This window comes from Salvelinus alpinus, chromosome 8 (assembly GCF_045679555.1).
Source record: "Salvelinus alpinus chromosome 8, SLU_Salpinus.1, whole genome shotgun sequence".
In the NCBI taxonomy this organism is placed as follows: Eukaryota; Metazoa; Chordata; class Actinopteri; order Salmoniformes; family Salmonidae; genus Salvelinus; species Salvelinus alpinus.
In genome coordinates, this window is record NC_092093.1 from 38,265,632 (window position 1) to 38,279,637 (window position 14,006).

At 42.6% G+C, this 14,006-nt stretch overlaps 1 protein-coding gene across 10 annotated transcripts in view; it reads right to left on the reverse strand.

Moving 5' to 3' along the window:
* Positions 1-14,006, reverse strand: part of LOC139582257 (unconventional myosin-VI-like) — a 95,717-nt gene that overhangs the window by 43,730 nt on the left and 37,981 nt on the right. For all 10 annotated transcript variants that reach the window (XM_071412254.1, XM_071412253.1, XM_071412251.1 and 7 more), the window contains exons 10-14: positions 10,817-10,897; positions 7,633-7,813; positions 4,933-5,077; positions 1,085-1,242; positions 735-826 (exon numbers count right to left, since the gene is read on the reverse strand). In XM_071412254.1, coding sequence (XP_071268355.1) covers positions 735-826; positions 1,085-1,242; positions 4,933-5,077; positions 7,633-7,813; positions 10,817-10,897 — 657 coding nt within the window. The remainder of the gene's footprint in view (positions 1-734; positions 827-1,084; positions 1,243-4,932; positions 5,078-7,632; positions 7,814-10,816; positions 10,898-14,006) is intronic.

Genomic DNA, 14,006 nt, shown 5'->3' on the forward strand with positions numbered 1-14,006 from the left:
CAGTTTTCAGCTGTGCTAACATAACTGCAAAAGGGTTTACTAATGATCAATTAGTCTTTTGAAATGATAAACTTGGATTAGCTAACACAACGTGCCATTGGAACACAGGAGTGATGGTTGCTGAAAATGGGCCTCTGTACGCTATGTAGGTAGGTATTCCATTAAAAATCTGCCGTTTGCAGCTACAATAGTAATTTACAACATTAACAACGTCTACACTATTTCTGATCAATTTGATGTTATTTAAAATAAAAAATAAAGTGTTTTTCAAAAATAAGGACATTTCCAAGTGTCCCCAAACTTTTGAACGGTAGTGTATATAAGATTGGCCTCATTAGAATAGAGAACAAAGCCTCAAATGTATTCAAATAAAGTCTATGAGGGCAGAAGCTTTGTCCATTATAGCTATCCAGCAATAATACATTACGTTAGCAAGTTCACTAATCTTAGAAATATCAAGGTTTCCTTTTGCTTGTTGCAAACATCTGGCCTCTTCCTCAGTTAATCTTTCCTAGATGTCTCGCATCCGGTCTCCTTCTCAGGATGCGTTGGAGAAGAAGGACCCAATGGGAGGGTCATTCCCCTCGAACAGGGTTGAGGAGGAGGCAAGGAGATAGGACGGTAGGAATCACAGAAAGGGCAACTTGAGATCGAGCTCTTGGGACAGCTGGGATGTCAACCAAGGAGAGAGGGGGCATCGGGGTCTACAGACAGACAGCGGAAGAAGTGCTCACCTCTTTCAGGATGCGCTCGTTGAAGAACTGCTGCAGCTTCTCGTTACAGTAGTTGATGCAGAACTGCTCAAAGCTGTTGTGTTCAAAGTACTCTGGAAGAGGAAATGAAAAGACATTAAAAAAACACACTTCGGCTGTAAACCACCACTGTCTCTGACTAATGAACTCTAGCATGCGTGTGCAATGTGTGGTTTGCGTTATGTTGTGTATAATGTCCATGGCGAAATGTCTGTTTGATGTCGTTTTTAAATGGACAATTAGGCTGCAAAACCATTTTCCGCCTGAGGGATAATAACGTTTACTACTGCTATCATATATCACGTAGACATTGCACATAGAGGGGTACAGACCAAAGCCTGCGATATCCAGAACCCCGATGAAGTTGGCGGAGGAGTCGAAGGGGAAGCACTGGTTGACCCTGGTGACCACGTGGTCAAACAGCCGGCTGTACACAGCCTTGGCCAGGGCGTCCCGTGCGTTGTTTGCCTGCTCCACCTTCAATGGCACCCTGGGAGAGAGAGAGACAGAGAGAGCACATAGTTCCTCCTTCTAGCACTGGTCCTCTGTAGCTCCGTTCGCGAGCACCATACTCTGCAACGCCAGCAAAGCGGGTTCGATTCCCAAGACCAACCATATCTAAAATGTATGCAAGCATGACAGTTGCTTTGGATAACAGCAGCTGCTAAATAGCATACTGTATATTATAATTGAATACTTGCCTTCTCTGTATGCAAAGTCAATTTAAGTATATCTAATCTAAAATCTACCATGTAGTCCGCACAAGGGGGAATTGGATTTGTCACCAGCAAAGAAACATAGCGCTAAGGCAACTACACGCATACATCAGAGACAGACTTGAGCAATGACGGCTGGTGAAATCAATAGCCTACAATTCATAACAGCGGCAGAGTCAGTTTAAATAATCCTACGCCTTCATCACCGTGGGTCTGCAAAAATACCGAGGGTCTGCTTGGTTTCCCAAGCGGATAATTGGGTTATTGACATTTTGGGGAAAGAGTGATTGCGGTGGGATAAGGAGCCATGACAATGAGAGAAGGCATGAGCATCACAGCTCTGTGAAGGTATTGTGACGTCCCCAGAGCTCGGACTGCGGTCAAGTGCTCAGCTGAATAATCCGAGACCACCGAGAGAGGGCTAAGAATGCAGGGGAGTGTGAAATGTACAACATGACTACCACGTGGACTTAAAAGTTTCTCGTCAAGCTTCACCTTCGCTTCAAACGCATCTTTGTCATGCACTTAAAAGGAAAACTCCACTCAAACTATCTTTCTGTATTTTTCTTCATTAGTCCACAATGTTTTGCATGTCAAGTTTTCAAGCTATTGGACTTCAAGATGCAAAGTGTCACTTGTCACATCAAGATGATGTAAAATGAATCATGAGGCAAAAAGCATCATTGTGATTAAGTGGCAAGTGACACTTTCCTTCTAAAGTTGATCCTTTCAGGCGGGAGAGGACCAGGATAATGCTGTACAAGTAGCACTTAGCAGTTCTCTAAGTACTTAATGGCTATGTCCAAATGCCACCTCTAATGTCTTGAAGTGAGAGTTGATTTAGAGATTCTCCTCACACACACACTCCACTCCATCCCTCACACCTACACACAAACTCTTTGGGCAGGACTTATCCATTATCTCGTCCCCCCCTGTGGATCTCCATTTAGCACATCCCACAAGACAAGAACTCCCCATTATGATACCAGCATCACATCACCTCGTCTTACACCTTTGCCTCCTTAAGCTCTCAGTACAACTGGGCCCTCTCTCGCCCACAAACCATGTTTCATTTATATTCTTCCAGCCAGTGAGAAACTACCGGTCCACAGCTAAAACATCTAAATACCAGGGTTAAGCCCTGGCCTCTCATTCACAAACCAAGAGGTATGAAATGCCAGAACACTAACAGCAGCGGGGATGTGTATTCCCTACGAAGCTCGAGGTTATCCACCTTGCTCAATGATCTCCACAAAATGATCTCCGGCAGCATGTTATCAGGAAGTTGAGGGGCACACATCTTATTTAAAATGACCGTTAAGAGTCTGTACTGCACTGTGCATACGGGCAAGTTGAGAGAGTGGACTGACCCCACCTGGCATCGCCGAGATGCCGAGTCCGCCAGTGAATTCACCATGGTGGGGTCAACACGATTAACATCTCCCCCCCACCCACTCTGCCTCGCACATAAACACCTTAAAAGCTAGTCCCTAAACAGGCTAACATTTAGATACGGCTTTCCCCCTTACATAAGTCATAAAAATAGGCCGCTTAGTGGTGGAGCCACAGACAGAGAGAGCCGGTTGAAATCCTTACCCACCCTTTATAAGTCTTAATGTAACTGTACTCACATTGCGATTGCTGCTATTAATTAAACAGAAATTAAACAAGCCACGGCACACCACTAATTAATTGATTAATATTAAGCCCTCAGAGGCTGCGTCCCAAATCGCAGATTCCCTACATTGTTCTTTTCACCAGAACAATATGGGCCCTTGTCAAAAATAGTGCACTATGTAGGGAAAAGAGTAGGACTCACCCATAGACACAGCCAGGCCCGTATAAAGCAGCAGTTAAAGCTTAACTACTGTGTGAAAGTGTCTCTCTTTCTCCACAAATGAGACAACCATTAGTGAATGAGGACATAAGGGTAATTGCACATAGCGACTGGCTTGGCATTCAGCTTGGCGAGCTGAGGGAGCGCCAAGCTGCCCATACAACAATCACTGTCAGGCATAAGACAGGCTGGGCCACGGCTAAATGCACACAGGGCCTCGCCATAGATCAAGAACGAGGCACGCATCCCAAATGGTTCACTATTCCCTGTATAGTCCACTGCTTTTGGCAAGGGCTCATAGGGCTCTGGTCAAAAGTAGTGCACTACAGAATATAGGGAATAGTGTGACATTTAGGACACATACAGGGACTAGGGAAGGGCCCGTATTCATTCAATAGTGGCTAGTTCCTGATTTTACTCAGAGGCACAGCACTACTGTTAGTGACAACTGCAGCACACACACACACACACCCAATAGAAATGCTCACACACACACGCGCATCTCTTGGTTCCTATGGTAACTGGCATGTGACCAGTAAGGCATTTGTTAACAGAGCATGAGTGCTAAGCGTGTGGACCTGACACCATCTGCACAAAGACAAGCCTTCCAATACAAATAGAAATATAGGCTAGAATCATCACCATATTGACACACATACTGTCTCACATCGGAACGTTTAGGAATTCAAACACGTGTCACATGCAATTAAAGAACACAGGCGCTACCTGTTATTTTGCCTGTCCTTTCATAAAAGGCAGTGCATGGTTCCCAAAAAACACCCTATAGGTTCTGGTCAAAAGTAGTGTGCTATATAGGGAATAGGGTGCCATTTAAGATGCACCCGCAGTCCTCTCTCCATGCAAGGCCGTTGAGGAGAAGGAAGTGACTTAAACAGAAATGCTATAGCGCTATACAGTACCAGTCAAATGTTTGGACACACCTACTCATTACAGGGTTTTCCTTTATCTTTTACATTTTCTACATTGTAGAATAATAGTGAAGACATCAAAACTATGAAATAACACATATGGAATCAGGTAGTAACCAAAAGAGTGTTAAATCAAAATATATTTTAGAATCTTCAAAGTAGGCACCATTTGCCTTGATGACAGCTTTGCACACTAGGCATTCTCTCAACCAGCTTCATGAGGTAGTCACCTGGAATGCATTTCAATAAAAAGGTGTGCATCGTTAAAAGTTAATTTGTGGATTTGTTTTACTTTATTTCTTAATGCGTTTGAGCCAATCGGTTGTTGTGACAAGGTAGTGGTGGTATACAGAAGGTGGCCCTATTTGGTAAAAGACCAAGTCCATATTATGGCAAGAACAGCTCAAATAAGCAAAGAAACGACAGTCCATCATTACTTTAAGACATGAAGGTCAGTCAATCCGGAACACTTCAAGAACTTTGACAAGTTTCTTCAAGTTCAGTCGCAAAAACCATTAAGCGTTATGATGAAACTGGCTCTCACGAGGACCATTTCATAGTTTTGATGTCTTCACTATTATTCCACATTGTAGAAATTAGTAAAAAATTAAGAAAAACCGTTGAATGAGTACGTGTGTCCAAACTTTTGACTGGTACTGTATGTAATATGTTCTACAAGTCATTATATGGTGACTTACTTGATAACTGTTCCTTTGGCGCCCCCTGCTGTGGTGAGCATGACCCTGGAGGTGAGGCTGACTCGCAGGTCCGACTCCTCCAGACCCAGCAGCTCAGCACAGTACTCCACAGTCTGGCTCGACTGGTTCTTTATGGTGCAGCCACCTGGTGGGACAGACATACAGAATGGTTACGTTGTAAGTAGCTCGTAAAGTTGTTAGTAACGTTGTAAGGATGACGTGTAGAATGTTGTGAGCGGTTAGGAAGAATGTCAGTGAATTTATTGAAGACTGAGTAAGCTCTGACCCTGGGTAAATATGCATACAGTGATTGCACATATTGTACATTACAACATGGTTTTGACATGGATTACTGTTCAATACTGCCCATATCGATACTTAACATCCATTCCGGCCATACAGTCATTGATTCTGACAGACCGTCAATAAGGAAACAGCACGATCAAAGTCTAATACTCTTACTAGCTATGGGACTACTGCATTTTTTTAAAGAACAAGCTACGTACAGCAATCCAGCTTCACCCTAGTCTGGTCTCAATAGTATTAGGACAAAGCATACAATCAAATCTCGCATGATTTATCAGCACAGACATAACCTTTTTGCCAATCTATTTCATAATGAAACAGGCTTCATTATTCCTGGTGTCCATTTTCTGGACATTACAGGAAAGCCCCGTACCAACCACCGCCATAGATTTTTCAGCTAACTCGTTCCTGGCGATACTGTGTTCATTCTCTTATAAAATGGCCGTTTCCAGTTGCAGGTGGCTCTACAAAAACCAGCAAGGAGGTTCCTCACCATCTTAGCTACCCAAATCTAACATTTCCCAGCATCTTCGCAGTCGTTTCTATGCTATGCGGCCACGTGTAGAAGATGACACAGTGCGACCAAAACAAAGATCTACAGATACGTAAGAGGCAAATCTCAATGGATACAAAACATGGATTTAATATCTTTCAGAATGTATATGTTTTTTTTTGTAGAACCACATGCAACTGGAAACTGACATTTCTAAAGATACTTTTTTTAACCAAATCGAGAACGAAGAAATGTAATTTTTTTAAATAATAATTAGCCAAAAACAGGTTAGTTGAAAATTCTATGTCGGTGGTTCGTGTGGGGCTTTCCTGTAACTGACACCCAAAAATCATTAACTGGCGTACAGTCTGTAGATAGACAAGAAGCAGGATAGTGGGAAAGTAATGAGGGGATAAAATGGCTAGTTCAAGGGCGACACAGGATAAGGAGGACAGTTTTGGGACGAGACAATGGAAATTTTAGGGGCGACAGGAAGGAGGTGAAAAGGATGTTTGGTTGGGGCGACACAGGAAGGAGGGGATAAGGGGTACAGTTTGGTGGTAACGATGGAAGGCGGGAGATAAGGGGGACAGTTTTCCGTGCGACACCAGATGGCGCTTCTCTCAGAGGAGCTGAGGCAGGATATCACGTGTTTCATGTCAGGGACAGGGAGCAGCCGGACGGTTCCCATCCTCATGATCATCATCTTCTCTGACTGGACTCTTTGCTTCAGTTCACAGTAAAAACGCACCACGGGAGACTCCCGCTGAGTACAAAGTACTTGTTTTAAAATGCTGCCATGCTGTGCCGCTCTCACTCTCACAGAAGGGGAAAAAGATGAGAATTGAAAGGCACTACGTTCGAGTTTCACTTCGATGTTCAAAAGGAATGGTCTATTCTCAAAATGTGACCTTCCTCTGGGTTGTCTGAAACAGCATGTTGTGTAATGTGGAGTCAGTGGGAGGAGAGCCTAAAGACATTCGTAATGCCCTAACAACAACAATAAAAATCTATGAGATTATTCTGTATGATATTATTATAACTGTAGGGTACTACAAAGAGCGACATTCACAAAGAGACATGTGATACATCATCAATTAATCCAACGGCTTTGTATCAATAATAAATGAATGGGAGGAGAATGACAAGTCCCAAGTGTCCTTGTGTCGGTGGCTCTTTGATAGGGAATAAAATAAATTTCACAGACTACAACAAGAAGCCACACGGGCCTTTAGAAGAAAGCTGAAGATCAAAGTAATTGATCACAGAGCAGAGTTTGATCACAGAGCAGAGTCACAGAACAACAGCAAAATGGCGCACCTACTGCAAGGACACAAAAGATAGTTTTTCTGGTCGTGGCACCTCATGATGAGTTCAGATTTTTTGTGGTTCCCCCCCATCAAAATTTCCCATACCTGGACTAGACAGATGACTTATTGAGGCAACACCACACAATGAGGAAAATGCAAAAGGTGTCTGCCAGCTCTCTGACAAAACGCTACCACTTCCTCAGCATCCCTTAGACTTCCTGTCCTGTGCCCTGGTGCTTTACTCATATTGTCACTGCACTGAAAGAGAGACAGTGCTTTGTTGTTGGTTAGTGTACCAAATAGTGAGTGGGGTGATTGACATTTTATAAGCCAGCCATCTGTTAAGAAAGCTTGCAAACAAGCATGCAAAAAACAATGAGCGAGCGCGAGACCCGGCTCACATGTCGAAACTATAATGAGCGCTGAGCGAAAGAGAGGGAGGGAGAGAGAGACACACCGAGACCCTGCTCACCTGATGTGGAAGCTATAGTGAGCAGTGAACGAGTGAGAGACAAAGCGAGACAGTGTGAGAGAAAAAGGACAGTCAGACAAATAGAGACTGACAGAAAGACCGACAGACACCCTGCTCACCTGATGTGCTCCCTGCCTCCTCAAAGTCGATGTTGCCTAGGTGCAAAACCCCGGCCACCACTCTGAACAGGTCCAGCTTTTCCGTGTCATCCAGGCCGATCTTCTTCATGGCCCCACACATCCTGTTGAAGTCCCCCTGGTCGTCCAGCAGAGGGTCCTTCAGGGGCCCAGCTTTCAGGTGCTAAGGAACCATGGGGAGAGGACGGGTCAGTGGTCACCCTAAGTAGGGGTCAGCCTTTCTCTACAACCTTAACCCTTCAGGAGCCCAGCTTTCAGGTGCCGAGAGACCATGGGGAGAGGATGGGTCAGTGACCAGGGTCACAAGCTCTTTACAGAAGGGGTACTGTCTCAAAGATCGAAGGCTTGCATTGTTGCTGTGTTAATGTTGTGCCCCAACATCAATAAATAAAAAATAAAAAAAACATATTACCATAAAGTAATAAAAATTCCATCCATTTCCCTCATTGGCAAGAGTTTTTCTTTGACTTGGTGAAAGTGTTTGTTTAGATCTGAGATGAGGCAATGCTATTGGACCTTGGACTTCGAGCTAATTGGGCTGATTTTTTTAATGGAATTAGCACATTAAACCTGCATGGAAGATAAAGTACATAACATCTCCTGCGGTAGGAAGAGGAGCAAGGATAGTAAGGTAGAGACCACACCTGGAAAACCAGCAACACAAAGAAGAATGTTACAGTACGATGTTATACTGGCACAGCAATAACAACATACAGTAGCTTCTAACACCAGATTAGAATGGCAGATAAACGGCTTTTATGATAATTGGGTTACCTAATATTAAACTGTTTTTAAAAAAAAATCTTTAAGTTGTAAATTTGAATGGGTTCGTGGCTAATGAGACACTAATAAGAATCCATCTCATCATTCAACTTAACACTCTTGAATTCATTTTCATTAAAGTAATATCAACTGAAGGTGGTTGCATTAGTTTATGAATTAACTACGGCAATGAGTAATACTTTTCTGCATACAACACAGTACAGAGCAGACATTGCCTTGTAAACCACAACCATAAGTTATAGGAGTGCTAGTGTGTCAGAGCGGTTTATTCTTCTCTACAGTCAAATTGATGGCCTAAGGTGATAAGAAACCCAAGCCATTACAATAATGGAAACCAAGCAGTTTGTTAAAAGCACATTTGAGCACTTCATTCCCAATTATACAGTAGCTGCTTGGCTGCATTTCATGTACTGAGTAAAAGTTCCTTGGCCACAAACTTTCCAGTAACTTTCGGATATCAACTAGAAGGATAATATTGCCCCGAGTGACAGTTTATTTATTTCATTAGGTTTATTTGGCAGGGACAATGCACAACAAAAAAATAAGTCTCAGCGCACTCTGAAATGATGCGTCCCACCAGATTTCGCTAATAGCTACTTTGCATCTGTAGTCCTCGACTACGCCATAAAAAACAAAAACATTGTACTCTGACATTCTGGTCCAACTTTACGCTGGACACAAAATATGTGGTCATTTTGACCTCAAGTCTTACACTCCAGAGAAAAATCATGCACTTAAAAAGAGAGAGAAAGCATGCAAGGAATCCACCACACTCAGCACCAATGTGAACCCAGACACAAAATAAGAAACTCCCCAAAATTCACATCATAATAAAATAGAAAGAAAATAAATAATCCATGTAATAGCACAAAATCTATAATCACCTGATCATCCTGTATTATATAGAGCAGAAGCAGTGCAAAGAGACATACAACCTTGATCAACAACAGTGACAGTAAACATAGTATAAAACGAGTGGTCCGTCCCAAATGGCACCCTATTCCCTAGTTAGTGCACTACTTTTGACCAGGCCTCACAGCGAATAGGGTGCCATTTGGAACACAAGCAGTGTACGGGCCTATTATATCCACAGGCAATGAGCATAAAGGCCTTATTCAGCATCTGTCACAACATGATTCTCTCCAATAGGCCAAACCCAGCATTTATCATGAACAGGTGCTTCCTGTGATCAAAAAAGGTACAATCCTCCATGATCATATAACAAGCTACACGCCTCTCTGGAGACTGCCTTCTCCTGGTGTGAACCTAAAAAAAGGGGCCAAAGGTATCACCTACATGTACTGTACCTACCGTCTAAAAGAGTCATCGGAAGACCATCTGCTTAGGTAAAACAGACGCTGAAAAACTCTGCCCAAAAAGTACTCAACATTTGTTTGCCTACGGTGTAGTTTTAACTATAATAATGGAAGTCATTCTAATTGTATGGTTTTAACCTACATGGTAGTATAACCTCTACTAAAACATACAGCATCAGCAGCACAATTACAAAACATGATATTATCGGATTGAAAACGTCCACGTTCTTTTCTCCCACTGATGTCCCTGACTACATAGAACGGATTAATCATCAACGTCCCTCAAGGGGAGAGCAAGAGAGGCACACTGTTGTCCAGGGCATTTCATAATAACAATAATAATTCATTACACTTGTGAGTCCTGAAGGGGTGTTGCAATAATGGAGAACTTATGCATAATTAATCAAAGGGAGAAGGCAACGCAAGGAACTCATTTCGACGGAGCATAAAGAATTCTCATTGATACGGTACTTTCATCTATTCATACAGTCCTCATCTCATTGGCTCCTTTCTTAAATAAATTGTTTGCATCACATCTCAGATGAAGTTTCCATAGGTGTATGTATGTATGTATGTATAAATAAGGGGGTTTATCTGACCAGAATGAAAATAAAACAATTTGTAGGCAACCGGTGGGAGTTCTAAAACTTGTAAAAAAAAATATATTTTTTAGTGTCTTGTTCAGTAAAAAAAAAAAATTTTTTTTTTAAAATCACTACATCAGTGCATCCGCAGACCAAGAACAATGATCGTTATTTGACTGAGCAGGCCGTTTAGTAAAAGTAAAAGACATTTTGACAGACACAGCGAGCAAGATAGGGATGGAAGAGTACGTTCTGTTATTTTCTCTCAGCATAGACAGTCGTGCCTAAGTGCATTTCCAGTTAGTTCTGGAGATGAGAAACCATCTGTCATTAGACAGCCAAAAACTAAGGATGAGAGGGAGGATTTCCTTTGTGGTTGTCCAGATATCTGGGAATACCCAGAGTAGCTAAAGACAATCAATATGGAAGGTACATGAAGAAAGGAGAGAAAGGAAAGAAAGGAGATTAAGACATGCACTGTACCTCTGGGCTCTTGCGGTTCTGAAGGATCTGTTTGTCTGTGTCCTTGTTTGCAAAGAAGCGAGTGCATCCTCTGTTCAAATACTGCAACAGAGAAATATAACAATCAACAGAAGATTGCATGGATCAAGATACTGCAGTATGATATATATGCAACAATTTCAAAGACTTTAGTGAGTTACAGTTCATAAGGAAATCAGTCAATTAAAATAAATGCATTAGGCCCTAATCTATGGATTTCATATGACTGTGCAGGGGAGCAGCCTAGCCATGGGTGGGCCTTGGAGGTCATAGACCCACCCACTTGGGAACCAGGCCCAGCCAATCAGAATTAGTTTTTCCCCACAAAGGGATTTATTACAGACAGAAACACACCTCAGCACCCTCTCAGACAACCCCACAAGTAAGAAGCCGGATGTGGAGGTCCTGGGCTGGCATCGTTACATGTGATCTGCGGTTGTGAAGCCAGTTGGACATACTGACAAATTCTCTAATACGACACTAGAGGTGGCTTATGATAGAGATGAATATTAAATTCTCTGGCAACAGCTCTGGTGGACATTCCTGCAGTCAGAATGCCAATTGCGTGCTCCCTCAACTTGAGACATCTGTGGTGTTGTGACAAAACTGCACATTTTAGAGTGGCCATTTATTGTCCCCAGCACAAGGTGCACCTGTGTATTGATCATGCTGTTTAATCAGATTTTTGTTATGCCACACGTCAGGTGGATGGATTATCTTGGCAAAGGAGAAAAGCTCACTAAGAGGGATGTAAACACATTTGTGCTCAATGAGAGAAATCTTTTTTGTGCATATGGAACATTTCTGGGATCTTTTATTTCAGCTCATGAAACATTGGACCAACACTTTACATGTCGCATTTATATTTTTGTTCAGTATAGTTATAACTGGCCCTAAATCTATTGAATATCCCATCAACCTTGGTACAGGATGGTTTAAAATGATTCTCAACAAATCAAACAATGCATTAGCAGTAATATGGGAAACTATGACTTTTGAAAGCCATTGGTAAGTAACAGTGCCTAGTCAAAGTCTATACACCCCTTGCACGGTCTTCACATTTTGCTGCCTTAAAATGACATTAAAACATTTTAAAATTAGATTTTTGTTCCTACTGATGTACACAACTGAAAAAATAATTTTGAATAAGAATCTTTGCACAACTCTTAGGGCAACATATATACATCGTTCTTGTCAAAATTGCTCAAGCTCAGTAAGAATGGTTGGGTGTCATTGATGACAGAACCATTCAATCATTGTCTCTGAATTTCAAGCACAATTAAGTCAGGCCTGAGACGGGACCAATCAGGAACACTCAACACATATTGGAAAGCCATTCTGGTGTGTCTTTAGCAATAAAATGTGTGTAATTGTCCAGCTGAAAAATAGAACTCGATCCCAGGTTTAGGTATTCAGAAGACCGAGGCAGGGTTTCCTCTAACTTTTTGTCTGGCCTTTGCTACTTTCATGTTTAATCTTATCCTAACAAACTCCCCAGTCCCTGCAGGAGATCGGCATACCCATAATGAAGTCCGTTAAAAAAAATATCTGCTCCAAATCATCCATTCTGTTTGCAACAAGGCTGTTAAGAATACTGCAAAGAAATTGACTTTTGGGTCTTAATTAAAGACAACAGTCTTGGGTCGAATCAAGTACAACAAAACAGAGTGAAACACTCTGTATTTTCAAGTAGTGTGTTGGCAGCATCATATTATGCATATGCTTGTCACTGGCAAGGAATGGAACGTTTGTCAGGATAAAATAAAATATGAAAAAGGAGCAAAGCCCAGGTAAAAAGTTTGAGGAAAACCTGCCTTAGTCTTCCGAAAAGCTAACCCTGGGATAGAGTTTTATTTTTTAGTGGGACAATAAAAACAAATATATATATATATACAGTGGGGAGAACAAGTATTTGATACACTGCCGATTTTGCAGGTTTTCCTACTTACAAAACATGTAGAGGTCTGTAATTTTTATCATAGGTACACTTCAACTGTGAGAGACGGAATCTATAACAAAAATCCAGAAAATCTCATTGTATGATTTTTAAGTAATTAATTAGCATTTTATTGCATGACATAAGTATTTGATACATCAGAAAAGCAGAACTTAATATTTGGTACAGAATCCTTTGTTTGCAATTACAGAGATCATACGTTTCCTGTAGTTCTTGACCAGGTTTGCACACACTGCAGCAGGGATTTTGGCCCACTCCTCCATACAGACCTTCTCCAGATCCTTCAGGTTTCGGGGCTGTCGCTGGGCAATACGGACTTTCAGCTCCCTCCAAAGATTTTCTATTGGGTTCAGGTCTGGAGACTGGCTAGGCCACTCCAGGACCATGAGATGCTTCTTACGGAGCCACTCCTTAGTTGCCCTGGCTGTGAATCGGGTCGTTGTCATGCTGGAAGACCCAGCCACGACCCATCTTCAATGCTCTTACTGAGGGAAGGAGGTTGTTGGCCAAGATCTCGCGATACATGGCCCCATCCATCCTCCCCTCAATACGGTGCAGTCGTCCTGTCCCCTTTGCAGAAAAGCATCCCCAAAGAATGATGTTTCCACCTCCATGCTTCACGGTTGGGATGGTGTTCTTGGGGTTGTACTCATCCTTCTTCTTCCTCCAAACACGGCGAGTGGAGTTTAGACCAAAAAGCTCTGTTTTTGTCTCATCAGACCACATGACCTTCTCCCATTCCTCCTCTGGATCATCCAGATGGTCATTGGCAAACTTCAGACGGGCCTGGACATGCGCTGGCTTGAGCAGGGGGACCTTGCGTGCGCTGCAGGATTTTAATCCATGACGGCGTAGTCTGTTACTAATGGTTTTCTTTGAGACTGTGGTCCCAGCTCTCTTCAGGTCATTGACCAGGTCCTGCCGTGTAGTTCTGGGCTGATCCCTCACCTTCCTCATGATCATTGATGCCCCACGAGGTGAGATCTTGCATGGAGTCCCAGACCGAAGGTGATTGACCGTCATCTTGAACTTCTGCCATTTTCTAATAATTGTGCCAACAGTTGTTGCCTTCTCACCAAGCTGCTTGCCTATTGTCCTGTAGCCCATCCTAGCCTTGTGCAGGTCTACAATTTTATCCCTGATGTCCTTACACAGCTCTCTGGTCTTGGCCATTGTGGAAAGGTTGGAGTCTGTTTGATTGAGCGTGTGGACAGG